Here is a 16,400-nt window from a genome sequence, read left to right as displayed (position 1 = left end):
TTGAAAATGCTATTCAGTGCCACACGGCCAGATGGATAATAGAAAAACCTACTCCAGCTTCATCCCTGGGAGATGAAGACCTGGAGTGGGACCAGTAAAGATTTCATTAAAGCCCCTGGAGCTTTGCCATTGACTTCAGAGGGAGCAGAACCCAACCCGCTCTTGTCAGGAGGCCGTAAGTTAACTAATGACCACACAACTGGAATAGCTGTTGCAATTGTTACTATCCCAGGACTTAAGGATGCTGCCCCAGCAGACAACACTGAAGCGCTGACCACTGTGCATTGTAAAAGTAGACACTGTAACCATCTCTGGGTGTGCCTTGGCTGACACTGGCGTGTGGTGAGGATATGGCTAGCTAACATCATCCAACTAACTCATTCTACATCACTAAGGCTATGATTTTTTTCACATATTCATCTACCTCTTCTGATACTGGCCAGTGACAGACAGGATGCTGTAAGAAACTTGGGACCTGATCTAATCCACCCCTTTCTTCCCCCCTTACCAGTTCCAAGTTTTAAAATGCCCTCTCTGCTCAAGATGAAGCTGCCCTGTCTGTGGTGGAGACTCGTCAGGGGCCAGGAACCCTTAAAAAAAAAGCAAAAAAAAAAAAAACCAGTCCTTGGAAAGAGTCAGGAAATCAGACCACAAAGGACCAAAATCCCTTTTCCTGGCGGTGAAAGCAATTCCTTGATGGGACACAGAGTGTAGAGGAAGGAGAGATGGTCGGTGAGGGGTCTGGCACCCCGCAGCACATGCTGAGCGCTCACTGCCGTTGGCAGATGACAGACAGATTCTGGTTTGGTCTCTCAGACCCAGGAGTTTCTTGAAGTGGCCTAACTGCTTTCGTCAGAGCTCATTTTAAGAGAAGGTGGCAATCCCATTAACAAGCTCTGGTTAACCCACAGCCTGCCACAGACCATTGCAAAGCAGGAAGCTGAGAGTTTATCACTGGCTCTTCATCTCTGGCTCTTCTTTTAACCCTTCCTCCTCAATAGTTCCATTTAGCGATGCCATTATCTGAACTATCGTTCCTCTTCCCTGGTTTGCTGGGTTGTTTGGCTTTTTTTTTGCAAAACCCATGTGGTCTGCCATGTGTTTGGTTAAAAAAAAAGCCCAAAAGAGCAGGCTGCCCGGAGTTTGTAGAAGGCCAGCAGCCCCGCGATGAGCAAAGTCATACTCTTACAAAGCACTCTGTGGCAAAGGACGGACGGCAAAGCATTTTTAGCAAGGAAATGGATTTTGGTTTCGACTGCCAGGGGTGATTATAACAAACAGTGAGCCAAGACCTTCATTTTAAGACTTTGGAAGTGACACTGACAGTGCCTGTCTTTTCAAGCATGACCAGCTTTAAACTTCACTTAAATTTCCAGGCGTTCCCTCCTTGGTTTGTGTTGCACGCTGACTGTTTGATAACGGCGTTGGAAATAAACAAACAAAAAACCAAAACAAAACACAAACAAACCCAAAACAAAACCATTTTAAATGTGATTATTTTTTTTTTCCTAATAAAAATGTAGCCTCTTGAATATATTGCGTGTAAAAGAATTTTTTTCCTGTCTAAAATGTCAATAATTTCTTCTTTATTTTTTTTTTCCTTAACCTGAAATAAACCATGTAACAAATTCCTGTATTCTGGGCAGTGGAATTTATTTCTCTTTTTTTCTGCATATCATCAACTTGCTTTTGACTCATGTTTCTCCTACTGTCGCTGTAAGCTTACTTGTTGTTTTTTCTTTCCTTTTCTTCATGCTGTCGTTTAGAGCCCTACAGAGAGACAAGTATGGGAGTAAAGCTAAACATTGCATATCAAATGTAATTTTTTTTTAGTTCACTTTTATTGCATCACACATAGACGATGTAGTTAATAAAGGAAATTCATCTCACAGTTTTGCAATCCAAATGATCTGACTATACATGTGTATATAGATGTGCGTATGTGTGTGTGTATATATATATATGTACCTGTGCATATATATAGAGAGATGAGACCAGATGATGCTTTCTTTGTTTATTTCTTGCTTTTGTGGTGTTGTTTAACACAGCCTCGTTTCTCATGTGACTGCGTGTATGATTTTATTTACCTTTTTGTTGTTAAACTTCACACTTTTATTTGCGCGCTCATGGCGTGATTCATTGCAGCCCCTGCTCTGTTCTCACCTGCGATGCCTCCATTTTCTTTCTCCACCAAACCCCCAGATCTATGCATTGGCAGCAGAAGCACGGTGCTCAGCACCGCAATGCATACATTACTCAGCACCACCATCAGGCAGATGCTGTTGTACCTGTCACCCATCACATATGGTCCTCTCTCCAAAATGCTCACTTTCCATTTCTCCCTAAGCATCGTGACTCAGATGGAGATCTTCCACCGTGAAAATCAATGGCTTTGCTCTGTGTCTGTGATGGCTAGCTGATCTTTTTTGCAATGTTCCCTTATTTGTTGGGAAACCTGGGATACAGCAAGACCCTCTAAGCTTCAGAACTGTCAAAGCTCACCAAAACATTCAGGACGTTTCACTCAAAAGCAAACAGAAAACCTTCAGTAAAACTTTCCAGCCCTTAAACATGCAGCAATTAGTCCATCACAGATAGAGACTGAATCCTGTATTTTCAAAAGGTACACTTGCCATGGTACCAAGCATGGTATGAGCAACTCTTCATCTGAAATTGTCAGCTAACGGCTCCTCTAATCCACGGTGGCTTGCTGGAAGTTGTTTGCCAGTTTTTGTCCAGGCCCGAAGCCCTTAGCTGAGAAGCTGATTTGTTATTTCATGCATCCCTATGCCTGTACTCCTCCTGAGGAGGCCAGTAATCCCCAAAGATAAACCATGGTGGCTTAACTGCTGGGCCTGATTTTCTTTCCCTTGCTGCTCCTGCTGTGTTGCTCTCAAAGCACTTCCCCAATATCTCCCATAGGATCTTGGGAAAGACCATGCTCCAGCCTCACATTTATAGTGTTGAGACACCTACAAAAATGCTATAGGCAGTTACCTGGGGGGCACCTCAAGACCCCATTACTCCTCTCAGGTTCCTCTGAGCCCACCACACTGTGGTGAGGATGGCATGGCTGTACTTTCTACTGAATCTCTTGCTCTAACTTTGCAAGTAAAGTGGGAACTTGTTTTAAAGACTTCACAAGACCCCACAGCAGCCACCTCTGATGTCACTGCATTAGAAAATCCCCACCTGGCCAGTGTGGAGTAAGGAATTTCAGCTGTGCCCTCTGTGCCATGAGAGGCAGGGCATTTAGTCTTGTTCCAAAAAGAGCCTGGGCCAAGAAGCACTTTGGGCTTCCAACTTGCTAGTCCCAAATCCCCCCCACTGCTGCCTGATGTCTTTCCCCAGCAGCCTGCCCAGCTGAAGGAGAGAGAGAATTCCTGTTTCTTTTTCTTTTTTTGTTTTTTATTTTTCTCTAGGTAGCACACACACCCAAACAAAGTTTGGGTAATGCCTAACCTGCACTGCAAATACTTCTTCCTCAGCCCCAGAGTGCCTGGAGCTGGGGCAACTGGGACCAGCCCAGAGTCACCTATTCCTCAGCCCCTTTGGAATAGGTAGAGCAAAGCTGTAGGAGGTACCAGCCAGGAGAGGCCATTCCTTCCCACCAGCTACTGCCACCTCAGGTCACATGCTTGATGGTGCTTTCCACTTTTGTGTCGGGAAGACCTTAACCCAGTTAGCTGCAGCCTGCACCCTATTATTTTAGCCGCGACGCCCTCCTCGCTGCTGAGCACCAGCAGCCACAGCAGCCTAGGAAGGGGTTTTGAGTGTGCACATCCCACGTGAATGTCCTGTTTGTACAAGTCACCCTCTCTTGTGTGATGTTTTTCAGAGGGGCTTCTGAACAATGCCAGGGATACAAGTGTCACGGATACTCTACCACTGAATGGTAATCACGGCAACAGTTACAGCATCGCCAGCGGCGAGTACCTCAGCAACTGCGTGCAAATCCTTGACCGCGGCTACAACCACACCGAGAACGCCCTCGAGAAGAAGATCCTGAAGGAACTCACCTCCAACTACATCCCTTCCTACCTGAACAACCACGAGCGCTCCAGCGAGCAGAGCCGCAACCTGATGAACAAACTCGTCAACAGCGTGGGCGGCGGGAGCGAGGATGACGCCATCGTGCTGGACGACGCCACCTCCTTCACCCACGAGGAAAGCCTGGGCCTGGAGCTCATACACGAGGAGTCGGACGCCCCGCTGCTGCCTCCCAGGGTGTACTCGGCAGACAACCACCAGCCTCACCTCTACAGCCGGCGGCGCATCCCGCAAGACAACAGCGAGAGCTTTTTCCCCTTGCTGACCAACGAGCACACGGACGACCTCCAGTCGCCCAACAGGGATTCTCTCTACACCAGTATGCCCGCGCTGGCCGGCATGCCCCTGGCGGAAAGCGTCACCGCCAGCACCCAGACCGATCCCCCGCCAGCCAAAAGCAGCAGTGGCGACGCCGATGACGTTTACTACAAAAGCATGCCCAACCTTGGCTCCAGGAACCACATCCATCAGCTACACACTTACTACCAGCTAGGCCGAGGCAGCAGCGACGGGTTTATAGTCCCGCCAAACAAAGAGGGAACCCCCCCGGACGGCAATGCAAAAGGACCTGCTCACTTGGTCACTAGTCTATAGAAGAGTCAGCAAAAAAACAGAAAAATAAGCAAAGAGACAACAAAAAGCCCCTCCATAACGCTCGGTTTACTGTTCTGAGTTAATCCAAACAGTGGTAATATTGTGTGTACTCCTAAATCTTCATGCTGTTCAAAAAGGAAACTCTTGGACTTTTTTTACTGGAATTTTTAGGCCGGCCCGGAGAGGACAGTAACTGCTGCCCACCCAACCCCCCCCTTCCTTTTCCCCCTTCTTTCCCCCTCATCCTTCTTCCCTCAAGACAGACTTCATTATGTTAATGAAAGAGATAGATAATGGCACACTTTGTGGCCTTCTCAAGTTATGCCGTGTTTCTTTAAACAAGTCCTTGATGCTCTGTTGCTCTTAATACCGAGGACCTGATTTAAGAGGGAAAAATAAACAAACAAACAAAAATATATTAAAAAAAATTTTAAAATACTAATAAAAATTAAAAAAAAAATAAATAAAAGGCAAAAGCAAAGAAAAGAAATAAAAGGCCAAAAATGTGCATTTGAAACTAGTAGCTCATCTAGGTGGGAGCGTTGCACAAAAAAATAAGAAAAGAAAAGGAAAAACAATTAAAAAAACACAAACAAATAAATAAAGCAAAAACAAGCTAGCAAAAACTCTTTCTTACCAATCCAGATCACGTCATGGGTTTTGGTCACTCCCAACTTGGTTTCCAGTGCAGTGCCCTTTTGCTGTGGGAGCAAACAAAAACCAAACCAAACCAAAAAAAAAAACAAAAAACCAACAAAACAAAACAAAAGCAAAAACGTAATGAGGTGGAAGGGAATCCGAGAGTTGTGTGCTAAAGGCATCTGTTACGTTTCGCTGTGGTAGCGGATGGGCAAAACTCATGGCAGAAAACAGCAGCAGCAACAAAAAGAGGAGAAGTGAACAGTTTCTATGTAATGTACAGATACTAGCATTGCACATATAGTCTGCTTTCTGTTCCTCCAGAACTTGCGTCCCTGTTAATGTAGTGGAAAAAACAACAGCAACAAAAAAAAAAAACTTAAAAAAAAAAGAAAAAAAAAAAGAAAAAGGAAAAAAAAAAAGAGAGAAAAAAAAAAAGAGAAAACACCATCAAAAAAAAACAAAAAAAGAAAAAGAGAACTTTTTTTCTGTTGTGCTGGTCTTGTAAGTTTGTCTACCAGTAGGAGCAAGGTTTGGTTTGCTTTGTGTTTCTTTTTCATAACTCCTCCTTTTTCTTTTTTTTCTTTTGGCTATTTTATTTTACCTCTGCCACTGCCCTCCCCTCTCCCCCATTCCATCTCTTGCATCCCCATCCCCATTTCAGTACAAAACAAAAAAAAAAAATCTCACTGGGCCAAAAAAAACCCAACAAAAAGGCAAAAAAAAACCCCCAACCCTAAATCCCAAAGGCCAACCCCCCCACCCATCCCTTCCTGAGGGCCATTTTTCGTAGCACCATCATTGTTTCTTTGCAGCCTTCTTTTTTCTTTCCTCCTTTTTTTCTTTTGTATTTCCTCGCCGTACAACTTCTCTCCAGCCAGCATCTTGCTGGCAGAGCTTTTGGCAGACTAGAGCAGGGCAAAACTTCCCCGTTGGCAGTGCACAACCGATGGTGGTGAGAGTCCTGTAGAGCATCTGTGGCCACTGGGTTGCATCCAGGAGCTGAATAAGTGTGTGTGTAGGGGGGGTTTATGGTTGTTAGCAGGGCTTCTACAGGAGGAGGTCATTTCCCTGGAGGAGCAAAGGGCCTTCATGGCTCCATCTGGTCCCCAGATTAGGCACTAGCAGTGCAGTGGTTAAGAAGAAAACAGATTGGTGTGTAGGGAGCCGAAAAAGTACTTTGCAGTGATTAAAAAAATAAAAGCCAAACAAAACCAACCAAACAAATACAACCCCAACCAACCACCAACAAATCTTCTGTTCGTTATTTTTCCTAACAGGAAATGTATTTATTTGACAGGATTCTTAAGTGACATAGGCTTTCTGGAGGTAAATTAGCAGCACGGAATATGAATTCTTCTCCTATTTTTCCTTTTATCTTTTCTTTTTATTTCCTTGCCTTTTTTTTTTTCCCTTTTTTCTTGTTTTTTGTTTTTTTTTTTAATTTATGATCCATTTTGTACGGTCTCAACAGTTGAATGACCTCATTACTAATATTTGTTGTAAAAGTGAAGCTTGTTTGCCAACCAATAAACAACTGATCACAATTTAGAAGATACTGTATGTATGTATTGTACAATTAATCTCTCCTTTTCATCTTTTCTCTTTTTTTTTTGTTGATTTTCAATTGTTTTCTTTGGTCGTTGTTCCTCTCTCCCTTACTCTCTTCAGTACGAGTCTCCACTCCTTTAAGGCATGGGTGAGCAATGCCAAAGAAAGGAGGCCTAAGCTGAAGAATGTAAGCACAACTAATTAGAAATATCAGGCTAGGGGGTAAGGACAACACCAGGCACCACTTGCTGCAGGTGATTCTAGGTCGGTTTTGTGCCTACTGTATAACCCAGCCGACAACAAAGGGATGATTTGAGTAGAGTATTTTCATGTGTCACAGCTTTTAATCATTGTAATGTTGAGTTGGTTTGGGGGTTTGCTTTTTAATTATTTTAAACTTTTTTCTGACTTTTGGTTCTTCTGAGATTAAAACTACTGGTAGCATGTCAAAGAGTAAAGCAAGTCCCCGTTAGGCCTCCTCTAGCGTTGTTTGCTGTGTCTTTATTTTCTTGCTCCCGGCGTACACAAAGTGCCATCACCGTCCTCAGCCACGCTGCCCTTCCCGTCCCACCACTGCCAACATCCCACTGGTGCTTTAACGCTCTTCTCCAGCCTCTGCCTTCAAAACCCTTGGGAGCAATTTAAAAACTCATACAAGAGGCTGGAAAGTTTGGCAGTGCAAATGACCACCTCTGGACACACTCAGTACTGGGTTTTTGCTACATGGCTTCCCACAAACTCCTCTCATTCCTTGAGCTTTGGAGTCTGGTTGTGCCTCCATCCAAGCTGCCTCCAGTCAACTCTCATCAAGCTGAGTAAAAGCAAAAGCTTTGGAGCAGGCAGCTGATTCCTATGCTAGAGATGATATTCCTGGAGCTGGAGCATAAAGGCAGCAGAGGAGCTGCTCTGGTCCATCCCAGGGTTGTACTCACATGGGACAATGCTGCTTGGTGGGCAAAGAACCAGGGGATAGTGCTGTTTGGTGGTAATCATGGCCTACATGAGTGAATTGTCTGGGTCCTCCCTGCAGCTAGGCACACAGGCCAAAACATCTTGAGGAGGAAACATCATTTCTGACCTGCTTCTTTCTGGGTCTAGGTTTCAGCAAGTGAGTGTTTCCCATTAGAAGACTGGGAATCACTTAGCTTCATAGCAAAATAGCCTCTGGACAGATGGCTCTTGCTGTTGCTCTTGCTGCTGCCCCCTTGTTCCATTTTATCTTCCATACCAGCAGCAATGAAGCTGGGCAGTGCCTGGTAGACAAAGCATGCAAAGCATGCAGACAAAGCAAGTGGTCCAGATCCATATAGTCATACCAATCCATGAAGTAGCTAATGGAAGCAGCTGAGGCTTGCAATACTTGAAGTACTTCTTATTTTGGAGGAACTAAAACCCTCCATCAGTGTATCAGACCCCAACAAAATAATCTTCCAGGGATATGGCAGGTTTGATACAGAGGGTGAAATCCACCGTAGCAAGTATGGTCCTGATAAAATGGGAGGCAAGAGATCCACACAGCATTGTCCAGTGTGCCTGAAGCTATGCAAGAGCAAACCAGTGGCAGATTTGTTATGGGATGATTGCTTCCTGCTGAAAAATCTTTTCCTCCAAAGGGTTGGTCTTCCCCAGCCTTTCTGTGTACTTGGGGTTTATTAACAGCCAGACTGTTCTCCCCCTCTTCTCCATCCTGTCTCTCTGTCAGCCTACCACACCTATTAGCACTTTGATGGCAAAAACCACACTGTTTATTTTCAAGCTGATAATTTCTGTCCCCAGGCTATTCTGGCACCACAGGATTCTCTGGTGGTGCTTCTTATAGCTTTGTAAGCAGCTGAATCACGAAACAGAGGGGAAATAGATATTATTAATTACATTAAGACATAAATGGCTTAAGACTAATTTAGTTGGGGTTGTGGCTTATTTTGGTCATTTTTTCTTCTTGAAAACAGTCTTTTGTTGTAGCAGATGGTTGATTAGGGGCCTGTTGAAAGTTTCTGCTCATTGATAAGTTGCTTTGCCATGGTGAAGGTTTCTGCTTGCTGCTAAGTTGCTTGGGCATTGTGAAGGTTTCTGCTTGTTGATCAATGGCTCAGTAGCAACAATTCTTAGGCAACTGGCAGCGGAGTGATGCCTCCTGTGCAGACTGCAGCATGCAGACTTGAAGTCAGTGTGAAGTCCAAAATGACTCTGGGGTAGGAGGGAGAGCTGCACAACTTCTAACGCATTTCTTAATGCTGAGCCAAGGCAGAGCTGTGAGAAACCAGCTTGATGAAGAGATGATGTTATTAAATCCATACCTATGTTGGCAAACTGCAAGCTGGGTTGAAAGAGAGAATCAGCCCTGTAGTGGAAGGATCTGATTTTGTAGAGCTTTGTTTAACAACAACAACAACGAAAAATCCTTACAACAAACCAAAACCAGATTTGCCTTGCAGGGAGAAGATTAAAGCTTCATCATTCAACTGCAATAGGCATCCTTTTTTCTTTTTCCCCTTTTTGCCATTAAAACCAGACAGAACAGGGGCAAACAAGCAGTGCTTGGTCCAAAGAAAACATCACCCTGACACATAGACCTCCTTTTCTGAAACATGGGACTGCCTTTGGGAGGTGTGAGTTGCCATGCATGTTTGGAGTGAGGATTGTCAATGTTGACCCCTTGCTTGAGATATTATTTAGGAAAGCCTTGTGTGCAGGAAAGAAAAGGAGAATGGAGAAGCATGAGGCTCTCTGCCTTGTTTTTTCCAAGAAATCATCTTGGGACGCTTTACAAGTTGTGAATCCCTTATTTTTCTCTTACTCCTAATTTTCACAGAATAATGGGATTTCCTATGTAAACCCATTGCAGACTACCTTCATAAGAGGGGAAATCCCCTAGAAGAAAAAAAACATTGATGTGAATCTCCAGAAAAGATGAAGGGTCTGAAGAACAGGTCTGGTGAGGAGGAACTGGGGTTCTGGAGAAGAGGAGGGTGAAGGGAGACCTCATTGGTCTCTATAGCTCCCTGAAATGATGTTGTTATTGGGTGGATGTTGGTCTTTTCTCCCTAGTAGGAAGTGCTAGAATGAGAGGAAATGGCCTGAAACTGCACCAGGAGAGCTTTAGGTCAGACATGTAGAAACTTCTTCACTGAGGTGGTTGAATCCCCATGCCTGGAGGTGTTCCAAAGAAGCAAAGATATGATGCAGATGGGCATGGTTTAGCACCAGCCTTTGTAGAGTTAGGGAATGGTCAACAACCTTAAAGGTCTTTTCCAACTGAAATGATTCTACGAGTCTCTCATGAGCTGATGCTGTTTTCTACTTCTTAAGGACACTTTGGCTCCAACAGGCAATGCCTGCCCATTTTCTACAAGAGCTGTAAGAGACAGGAAATACCTCCCTGTAACATGTGAAGGAGAGACACAAGGGAAAGACCTGCCAAGAAAGACTGTGTAGGCTGGAGTGTTGCCGGGCTGAGGAGGTATTCGTCACAGCTTGGAGGCACTGTGTAGGCAACGCCACTTATCATGATGCTGCTCCTTACTACCTGCTGACCACATTTAATTCCCTGAAATCTGTGCCTATTAACCAACCGTTTTCCTTCCACTATGCCCTCAGTGAGATGATTCAAGAGGGCCAAGGAAAATGGTGGTGGCAGTGGGAGGTGCTGAGCTGTCTGTGTGTGTGTCCCTATTACCTGCATCTCCCTTACCTCTTTTGTGTCTAAGTGACCATTCACACACCCCAATTTGCTCTTGATCTTACAAGTTTATAAAGAATACAATAGCCCAATGACTTGCCTGGACAACAGAAATGAAAAGATAGCATATCTTATTAAAAAGCTATCTCAGGGAAACCTAAGAACTTGGTCATTTGTCGCACCCTGATCTCTCCTCCTTATTTTAGAAGGAAAAGGACTTTATTTTTAGGTACCTGCTGCACTCAGCTAGGCTCTATGCAAATTTTATTTAATGAATATTTTAAGGTTTAAATAGTCATGTCCATTACAGAAATGTCACAGTGTTGCAGGCTCTCCAGTAATGGCATGGAGAACACCCTGCAGCCTAGAGCTCAAGCCAGATCAAATAGGTGATTAGTGCAGCCAGGGAAGGCAGCAGTAGTGTCTGTCTTCAGCAGGGACATTAGTAGCAGGGCTTGGTGGAAGCACCCAAAAGGCTAACAGCAGGAAGACAGAAGCTATCCCCATTCTGCATCAAGTCAATTTGGTTCAGCTCAGGCAGCTGGTGTAGGGCCAATTTTGCTGTTCCAAGAGCTTTGGCCATCCCTAGAGACGCATGGGTTCTGCTGCAGATCATAAATCATCCCAGTTCAGGAGGGATGATCTTTATAAAGATGAAATATAAGACCAACCAGGATGAGTTGGAAATCTTCCCTTTTTTCCACATCATAAGAGCTTTTTACAGGTGCTTGTTGTTTATTGTGTTTGATATGCCAGACAGATGATGATGGTCTTCTCCAGCAAAATGCCAACAAGAAAAAAGGATCATCCTATTTGCTGTCTTATTTATTTCTTCACCCTCTATATATTGCCTTTTTAAAAAATGTTTCTAACCCTTAAATATGCTGAAGACATGTCAAAACCCAAGCCAAAACCTCAATAAATTAAAAACAAAGCCAAACAAAAATAAAACCAAAAGCGCATATGGAACACTTATTAGATACTGAAAGCAAATGCTTGATATTTTGGAAGTGTCTGCTTAGAACCTCAGCTAAGAACATAGAAGGCACAAGCTGCACCTTGTATACTGGGATCAGTTTCAGAAGACAAGAAAGATGTTGATGTGCTGGAGCTGTCCAGAGAAGGGTAACAAAGCTGGTGAAGGGCCTGGAGTAGAGGTGTAGTTAGGAGCCACTGAGGGAAATGGGGGGTGTTTAATCTGGGGAAGAGGAGGCTAAGGGGAGACCTCATTGCTCTCCACAACTGCCTGAAAGGAGATTGGAATGATCTGGGTGTTGGTCTCCTCTCCCTAGTATCAGGTGACAGAATGCAAGGAAATGGCCTGGAATTGTGCCAGGAGAGGCTTAAGTTGAATATTAATAAAAATTTCTTTCCTGCAAGGGTATGTAAGGCATAGGAGCAGGCTGCCCAGGGAGGTTTTGGAGTCATCACCTCTGGAGGTGTTCAAGAGGGTTGTGGCCATAGCACTCTGGGACATGGTATAAGGGTCATGGTGGTGTTAGGGTGACAGTTGGACTCAATGATCTTAGAGGTCATTTGCAACCAAAGAAATTCTGTGATTCTATGGCTACTACACAGCCTCCTCAGCTGGTGTGCATGGGAATATTTGTACCAATGACCCAATATCTCCAAACGCCACTTACGATCAACGACATCTTCTAACTTTGGAAAGGTTATTTCCAGCAGCAGGAAGCTCACTGGGTAAATTATGACTATAATAAAACTGTTTTGAGACTCTCTTCTCCCAGTTCCCTCTGAGGCATCTCATGCACAGTTTCATTTGGGTCCCTGTGGTGGGAAATCTCAGTTCAGACTTGAGCCCTGCAGCCCTTGTGTCCCTCCAGCAGCAAAGACTTCAGCAAGCATGTGTGCATGCTGACATCCATGGATAAACATTTGGGGGGGGGGGGGGGGGGTGGAGAATGGACATCGAAACCCAAGTGGTCAGTGAATAGGGTGGAGGGTTTCTGGTTATGCCACTTGAAGCATCAGCGCCCTACCCTGGGTATCTCAGTGTGTTGTTGCACAAGAGCTTCAAAGCAGGATGAGAAAATGGACTTTGGGAGAGGGAAATGAAAGGAAAAGACCTTCACTGCTGGCAAGGCCAAAGCCTTTGGCTGAAATGTGCCAAAGGCAGCTTCTAGAAATTGTCAAGGTGCTGAGGGAACTGGGGTTGTTTAGTCTGGAGAAAAAAAATGAGGCTGAGAAGAGACCTTCTGGCTCTCTACAACTCCCTGAAAGGAGCTTGGAGCCAGGAAGGGGTTCATCTTTTCTCCCAAGTACCAAATGATAGAAGGAGAGGAAATGGCTTTAGGTTGTATCAGGGGAGGTTCAGATTGGCCTGCCAAGACAGGAGTGGTGGAAACAAGAGGTTAAAAATGCATCCCACTGCCTGGGGAGGAAATACAGAAAAAAAGAAGGGGGAAAAAAACAACAACCCACAATAAGGAAAGGATGAAAAATCCTTTTCAGAAGAAAACAAACAACACACCAAAACCCAAACGACCAGGCTAAACAGCTAACCTGGTAAATGACCCAAAAGTTGCCAGCCTTACCCATTGTACTTTCACTGCAATATTTTCTATGCTGAACTGTAGAGCAACTCAGATTTGCTGGTGCTCATGTGGGTGGGAGGTGAAGTGAAAAGACCCAGATGAGGTTTAGGTTGGATATTAGGGAAAATTTCATAACTGCAAGAGTGGTCAGGCATTGGAAGAGGCTGCCCAGGGTGGTGGTGGAGTCACCATCCCTGGAGGTATTTAAAAACTGTATGGACATGGCATTTTGGGACATGGTTTAATGACCACGGCGGTGTTGGGTTGATGGCTGGACTCCATGATCTTAGATGTCTCCCCCAACCTTAGTGAGTCTGTGATTTTTCTGATTGTAGGAAAATGGCTGCAGGACAACTCTTAATCCTTGAAGGCATTTCGCTTGTCTTAACCTGTCCCTGAAATATTATTTCTGTGACAGCCTGCATGTGTTCACCCTGAACTCAACAAGGTTGCCTTTTCCCAGCCTGCACATGTCAAAGGAGACCTCTTCCTCCCTGGGACTGCAGCGATTTTTTGAGGCAGTTGTAAAGCAGAGCACTCAGGATGTGAAGTGTCTTTCAGATAATGTCTGATAGTAACAGATCCATTTACTCTGAAGTCATTTAGAACCAACTGGTTATTGGCGTGACTGGGGGGAACATGACCACAAAACACAAACGTGAGCCGGCAATGTGCTCAAGTAGTCAAGCAGGCCAACAGCATCCTGGCCTGTACCAGGGATAGCGTGACCAGTGAAAGTAAGGAAGTGATTGTGGCCCTGTGCTTGGCACTGGAGAGGCCACACCTCTGGGTGCATCACTACAAGAAAGACACTGAGGTCCTGGAGGAAGGCGACAAAGCTGGTGAAGGGGCTGAGGGAACTGACATTGTTTAGCCTGGAGGAGGCTCATTGCTCTCTACAACTTCCTGAAAGGATGTTGGAGTGTGGTGGGTGTTGGTCTCTTCTCCCTACTATCAGCTGATAGAAGAAATGGCCTGAAACTGTGTCAGGGGAGGATTAGGTTGAGTAGTATAAAAAATATCTTTCCTGCAAGAGCATTCAAGGTATTGGAACAGGCTGCGTAGGCTGGTGATGGTGTCACCATCTCTGGTGGTGTTCAAGAAAGATGGGGACACAGCACTTTGGGAGATGGTTTAATGGCCATGATGATCTTAGTTTGATAATTGAAGCTGATGATCTTAGAGGCCTCTTCCAACCAAAACAATTCTCTGATTCTATTTAAAAACGCTGTTTACTCAAACAAGCCTGACTGGGCTGGTAGACCCTGCTGGATGCATTTTAGCTTTCCTTGCTTGAGCTGGATTTACCTAGAGGAGAAAAGTGTCACTTTTGTGGGTAGCAGTGCCTGATACTCCCACCCCTCACACCATTTAACAAAGAACTGGCTCCTGGAGGAAGAAAGCCAGGCAAATCTGTACTTCAGCCAGAAAGGGTGGGAGAAGGTCCCGATGAGATGCTGGCCCATAAATACATTCCCCTGTTCTGAGCAAGCCCTTGCTTTCAAGGCAAGCCCAGCATCCCATGTTTTATTTGAGGGTGGAAACAGTGGTCCTGATGTGAGGTCCCACCCTGGTGCTTTATCTGCTCTCCCCTTGTTCTCTACAGAAAGTGGAAGGACACCCAAGCAGGAGCCGGTCTTCAGGAGAGTCACCATGGAAGACAGCGTCATTTAACACCCAGGGCACCTGACCAGTCTGACCCAGCGAGCCCACACCAGTGAACCACCTCAGCTCTTCTGTGCCTCTGTTTACCCCATCCCTCACATGGGATAATGCAACAGGAGAGGCCAGAGAACCTAGCCTCAAGAAAAACCCTCAGCAAACCCTCACCTCCCCAAGGAGAAAAGAGCCTGGCTGAGATTGCTGCTGCCCCATGCATGGCAGCACCCTGGGAAGTGACCTCACTGCTTCATTGCTGGTTGCTTTTTTGTTTTGATTTTTTAAAAAGATAAGCAGAACAGGAAAAAAAAATGTCCTTTGTAATAAGAAATGAACTTCATCTTCTCCAAATGTTGCTTTTGCAACTTGAAAGCACTTAAAGATGGCTGAGACTATTTTGCTGTCCACTCCATCATGAGCCCCTTTCCATTCTCACAAGCTGGGCTGTATAAAGGCATTCCACCAGATCCAGATCCCTGCTGTAAATACAGACTTGGCTACGTGGAGAGGTAATGAGGGAAGGAAAAGAGGGACAATGACTTTGTCCTTACGGCAGCAGAAGCAGAACTTGCTGGCAGAGTGGTGTCAAGCAAAGCTGTGGCTTGTAAATAGGGACTGGCGCATGCATCCAGCAGCGACTCCGCTGGGCAGAAGTTTCTGGAAGCAGGGAAAGCTGCTCAGATTTTATTGTCTTGTGTAAAAAGAGATATTTTTTTTGAAGAAAAAAAAAAAAGAAAAAAACAAAAAGCCTTAGTATCTTGTAGATAGCGTTTGTCAATCAGCTCAGCTAGGGATGGGGATATGGCATGGCATCTGTCCAGTGGACATTCAAGACCCTCCTGGATGTGTTCCTGTGTGATCTGCTTTAGGTGATCCTGCTCTGGCAGTGGGGTGGACTTGATATTCAGAAGCCCCTTCCAACCCCTACCATCCTGTGACTCTGTGAAGCTCGGGGCGGGGGAGAGGGGGTGTCACAGGCAATGGAGGCACCTGAAGGACAATGAGCATATCACACAGAGTACTTGGCAGATGTTTCTCCTTCATTCCTTGCTGGGCCTGTGGTCTCTGCTGGTGTAAATAATCAGCTATGGCCCACAGAAGACATGGGAAGTTTGGTGCAGATGGGGTGGGCAGAAATCAGCAAACTACATCAGTGTGGTTCCCCAGAGGCTTTTCACATTAATTAAAAGAGGGGGGAAGAAAAGGGGGGGGAGGGGGGGGGTGCTGGTGGAGGGAGGGGGAAAGAAAAACCAGACAAAGTTGTTGCTGATGTTGGGACAACTGTTTGGCTGGGTAAATGGAGATGTGTATAGACATCCATGTTGATGTCAACAGGCATCTGCAGGTATGGTTCTCTCTTGTGTATGTGGAAGGCCGTGCCCTGCACAAGAAGCTGGCAGCCAGCACAGGTCCTCATGTCAATGTAGCTGTGCCCATGTGAGAAGAGAGGATGTTGATGTGTATGCTGTACTCACCTTCATGCATAGAACTGTTTCAGTTGGAAAAGACCCCCAAGATCAAGTCCAACCACTGACCTAACATCACCATGGCTATTACACCATGTCCTGAGGTGCCCTGTCAGCACATTTTTCAAACACCTCCAGGGATGACTCCTCTACCACTTCCCTGGCCAACCTGTTCCTATTCCCAAACACATTTGAGAAGTCCTAAGT

The 16,400-nt window shown here is 45.2% G+C and overlaps 1 protein-coding gene across 19 annotated transcripts in view; it reads left to right on the top strand.

The window, feature by feature from the left end:
• Positions 1–15,680, top strand: part of ADGRL3 (adhesion G protein-coupled receptor L3) — a 388,482-nt gene extending 372,802 nt beyond the window's left edge. For 7 of the 19 annotated variants that reach the window (XM_054164704.1, XM_054164729.1, XM_054164715.1 and 4 more), the window contains 2 exons: positions 1,767–1,784; positions 3,839–5,058. In XM_054164704.1, the coding sequence (XP_054020679.1) occupies positions 1,767–1,784; positions 3,839–4,644 (824 nt within the window). In that variant the 3' untranslated portion in view covers positions 4,645–5,058. Of the gene's footprint in view, positions 1–1,766; positions 1,819–3,838; positions 5,059–14,674 lie in introns of those variants that run through there. The other 12 variants (XM_054164770.1, XM_054164762.1, XM_054164754.1 and 9 more) reach the window with 3 other exon arrangements.
• Positions 15,681–16,400: the final 720 nt, after the last annotated feature.

The sequence above is a fragment of the Dryobates pubescens genome, chromosome 1 (genome assembly GCF_014839835.1).
Source record: "Dryobates pubescens isolate bDryPub1 chromosome 1, bDryPub1.pri, whole genome shotgun sequence".
NCBI lineage: Eukaryota > Metazoa > Chordata > Aves > Piciformes > Picidae > Dryobates > Dryobates pubescens.
The sequence above is the reverse complement of the archived record's forward strand: the minus strand, read 5'-3'. Positions and strand labels throughout refer to the sequence as shown.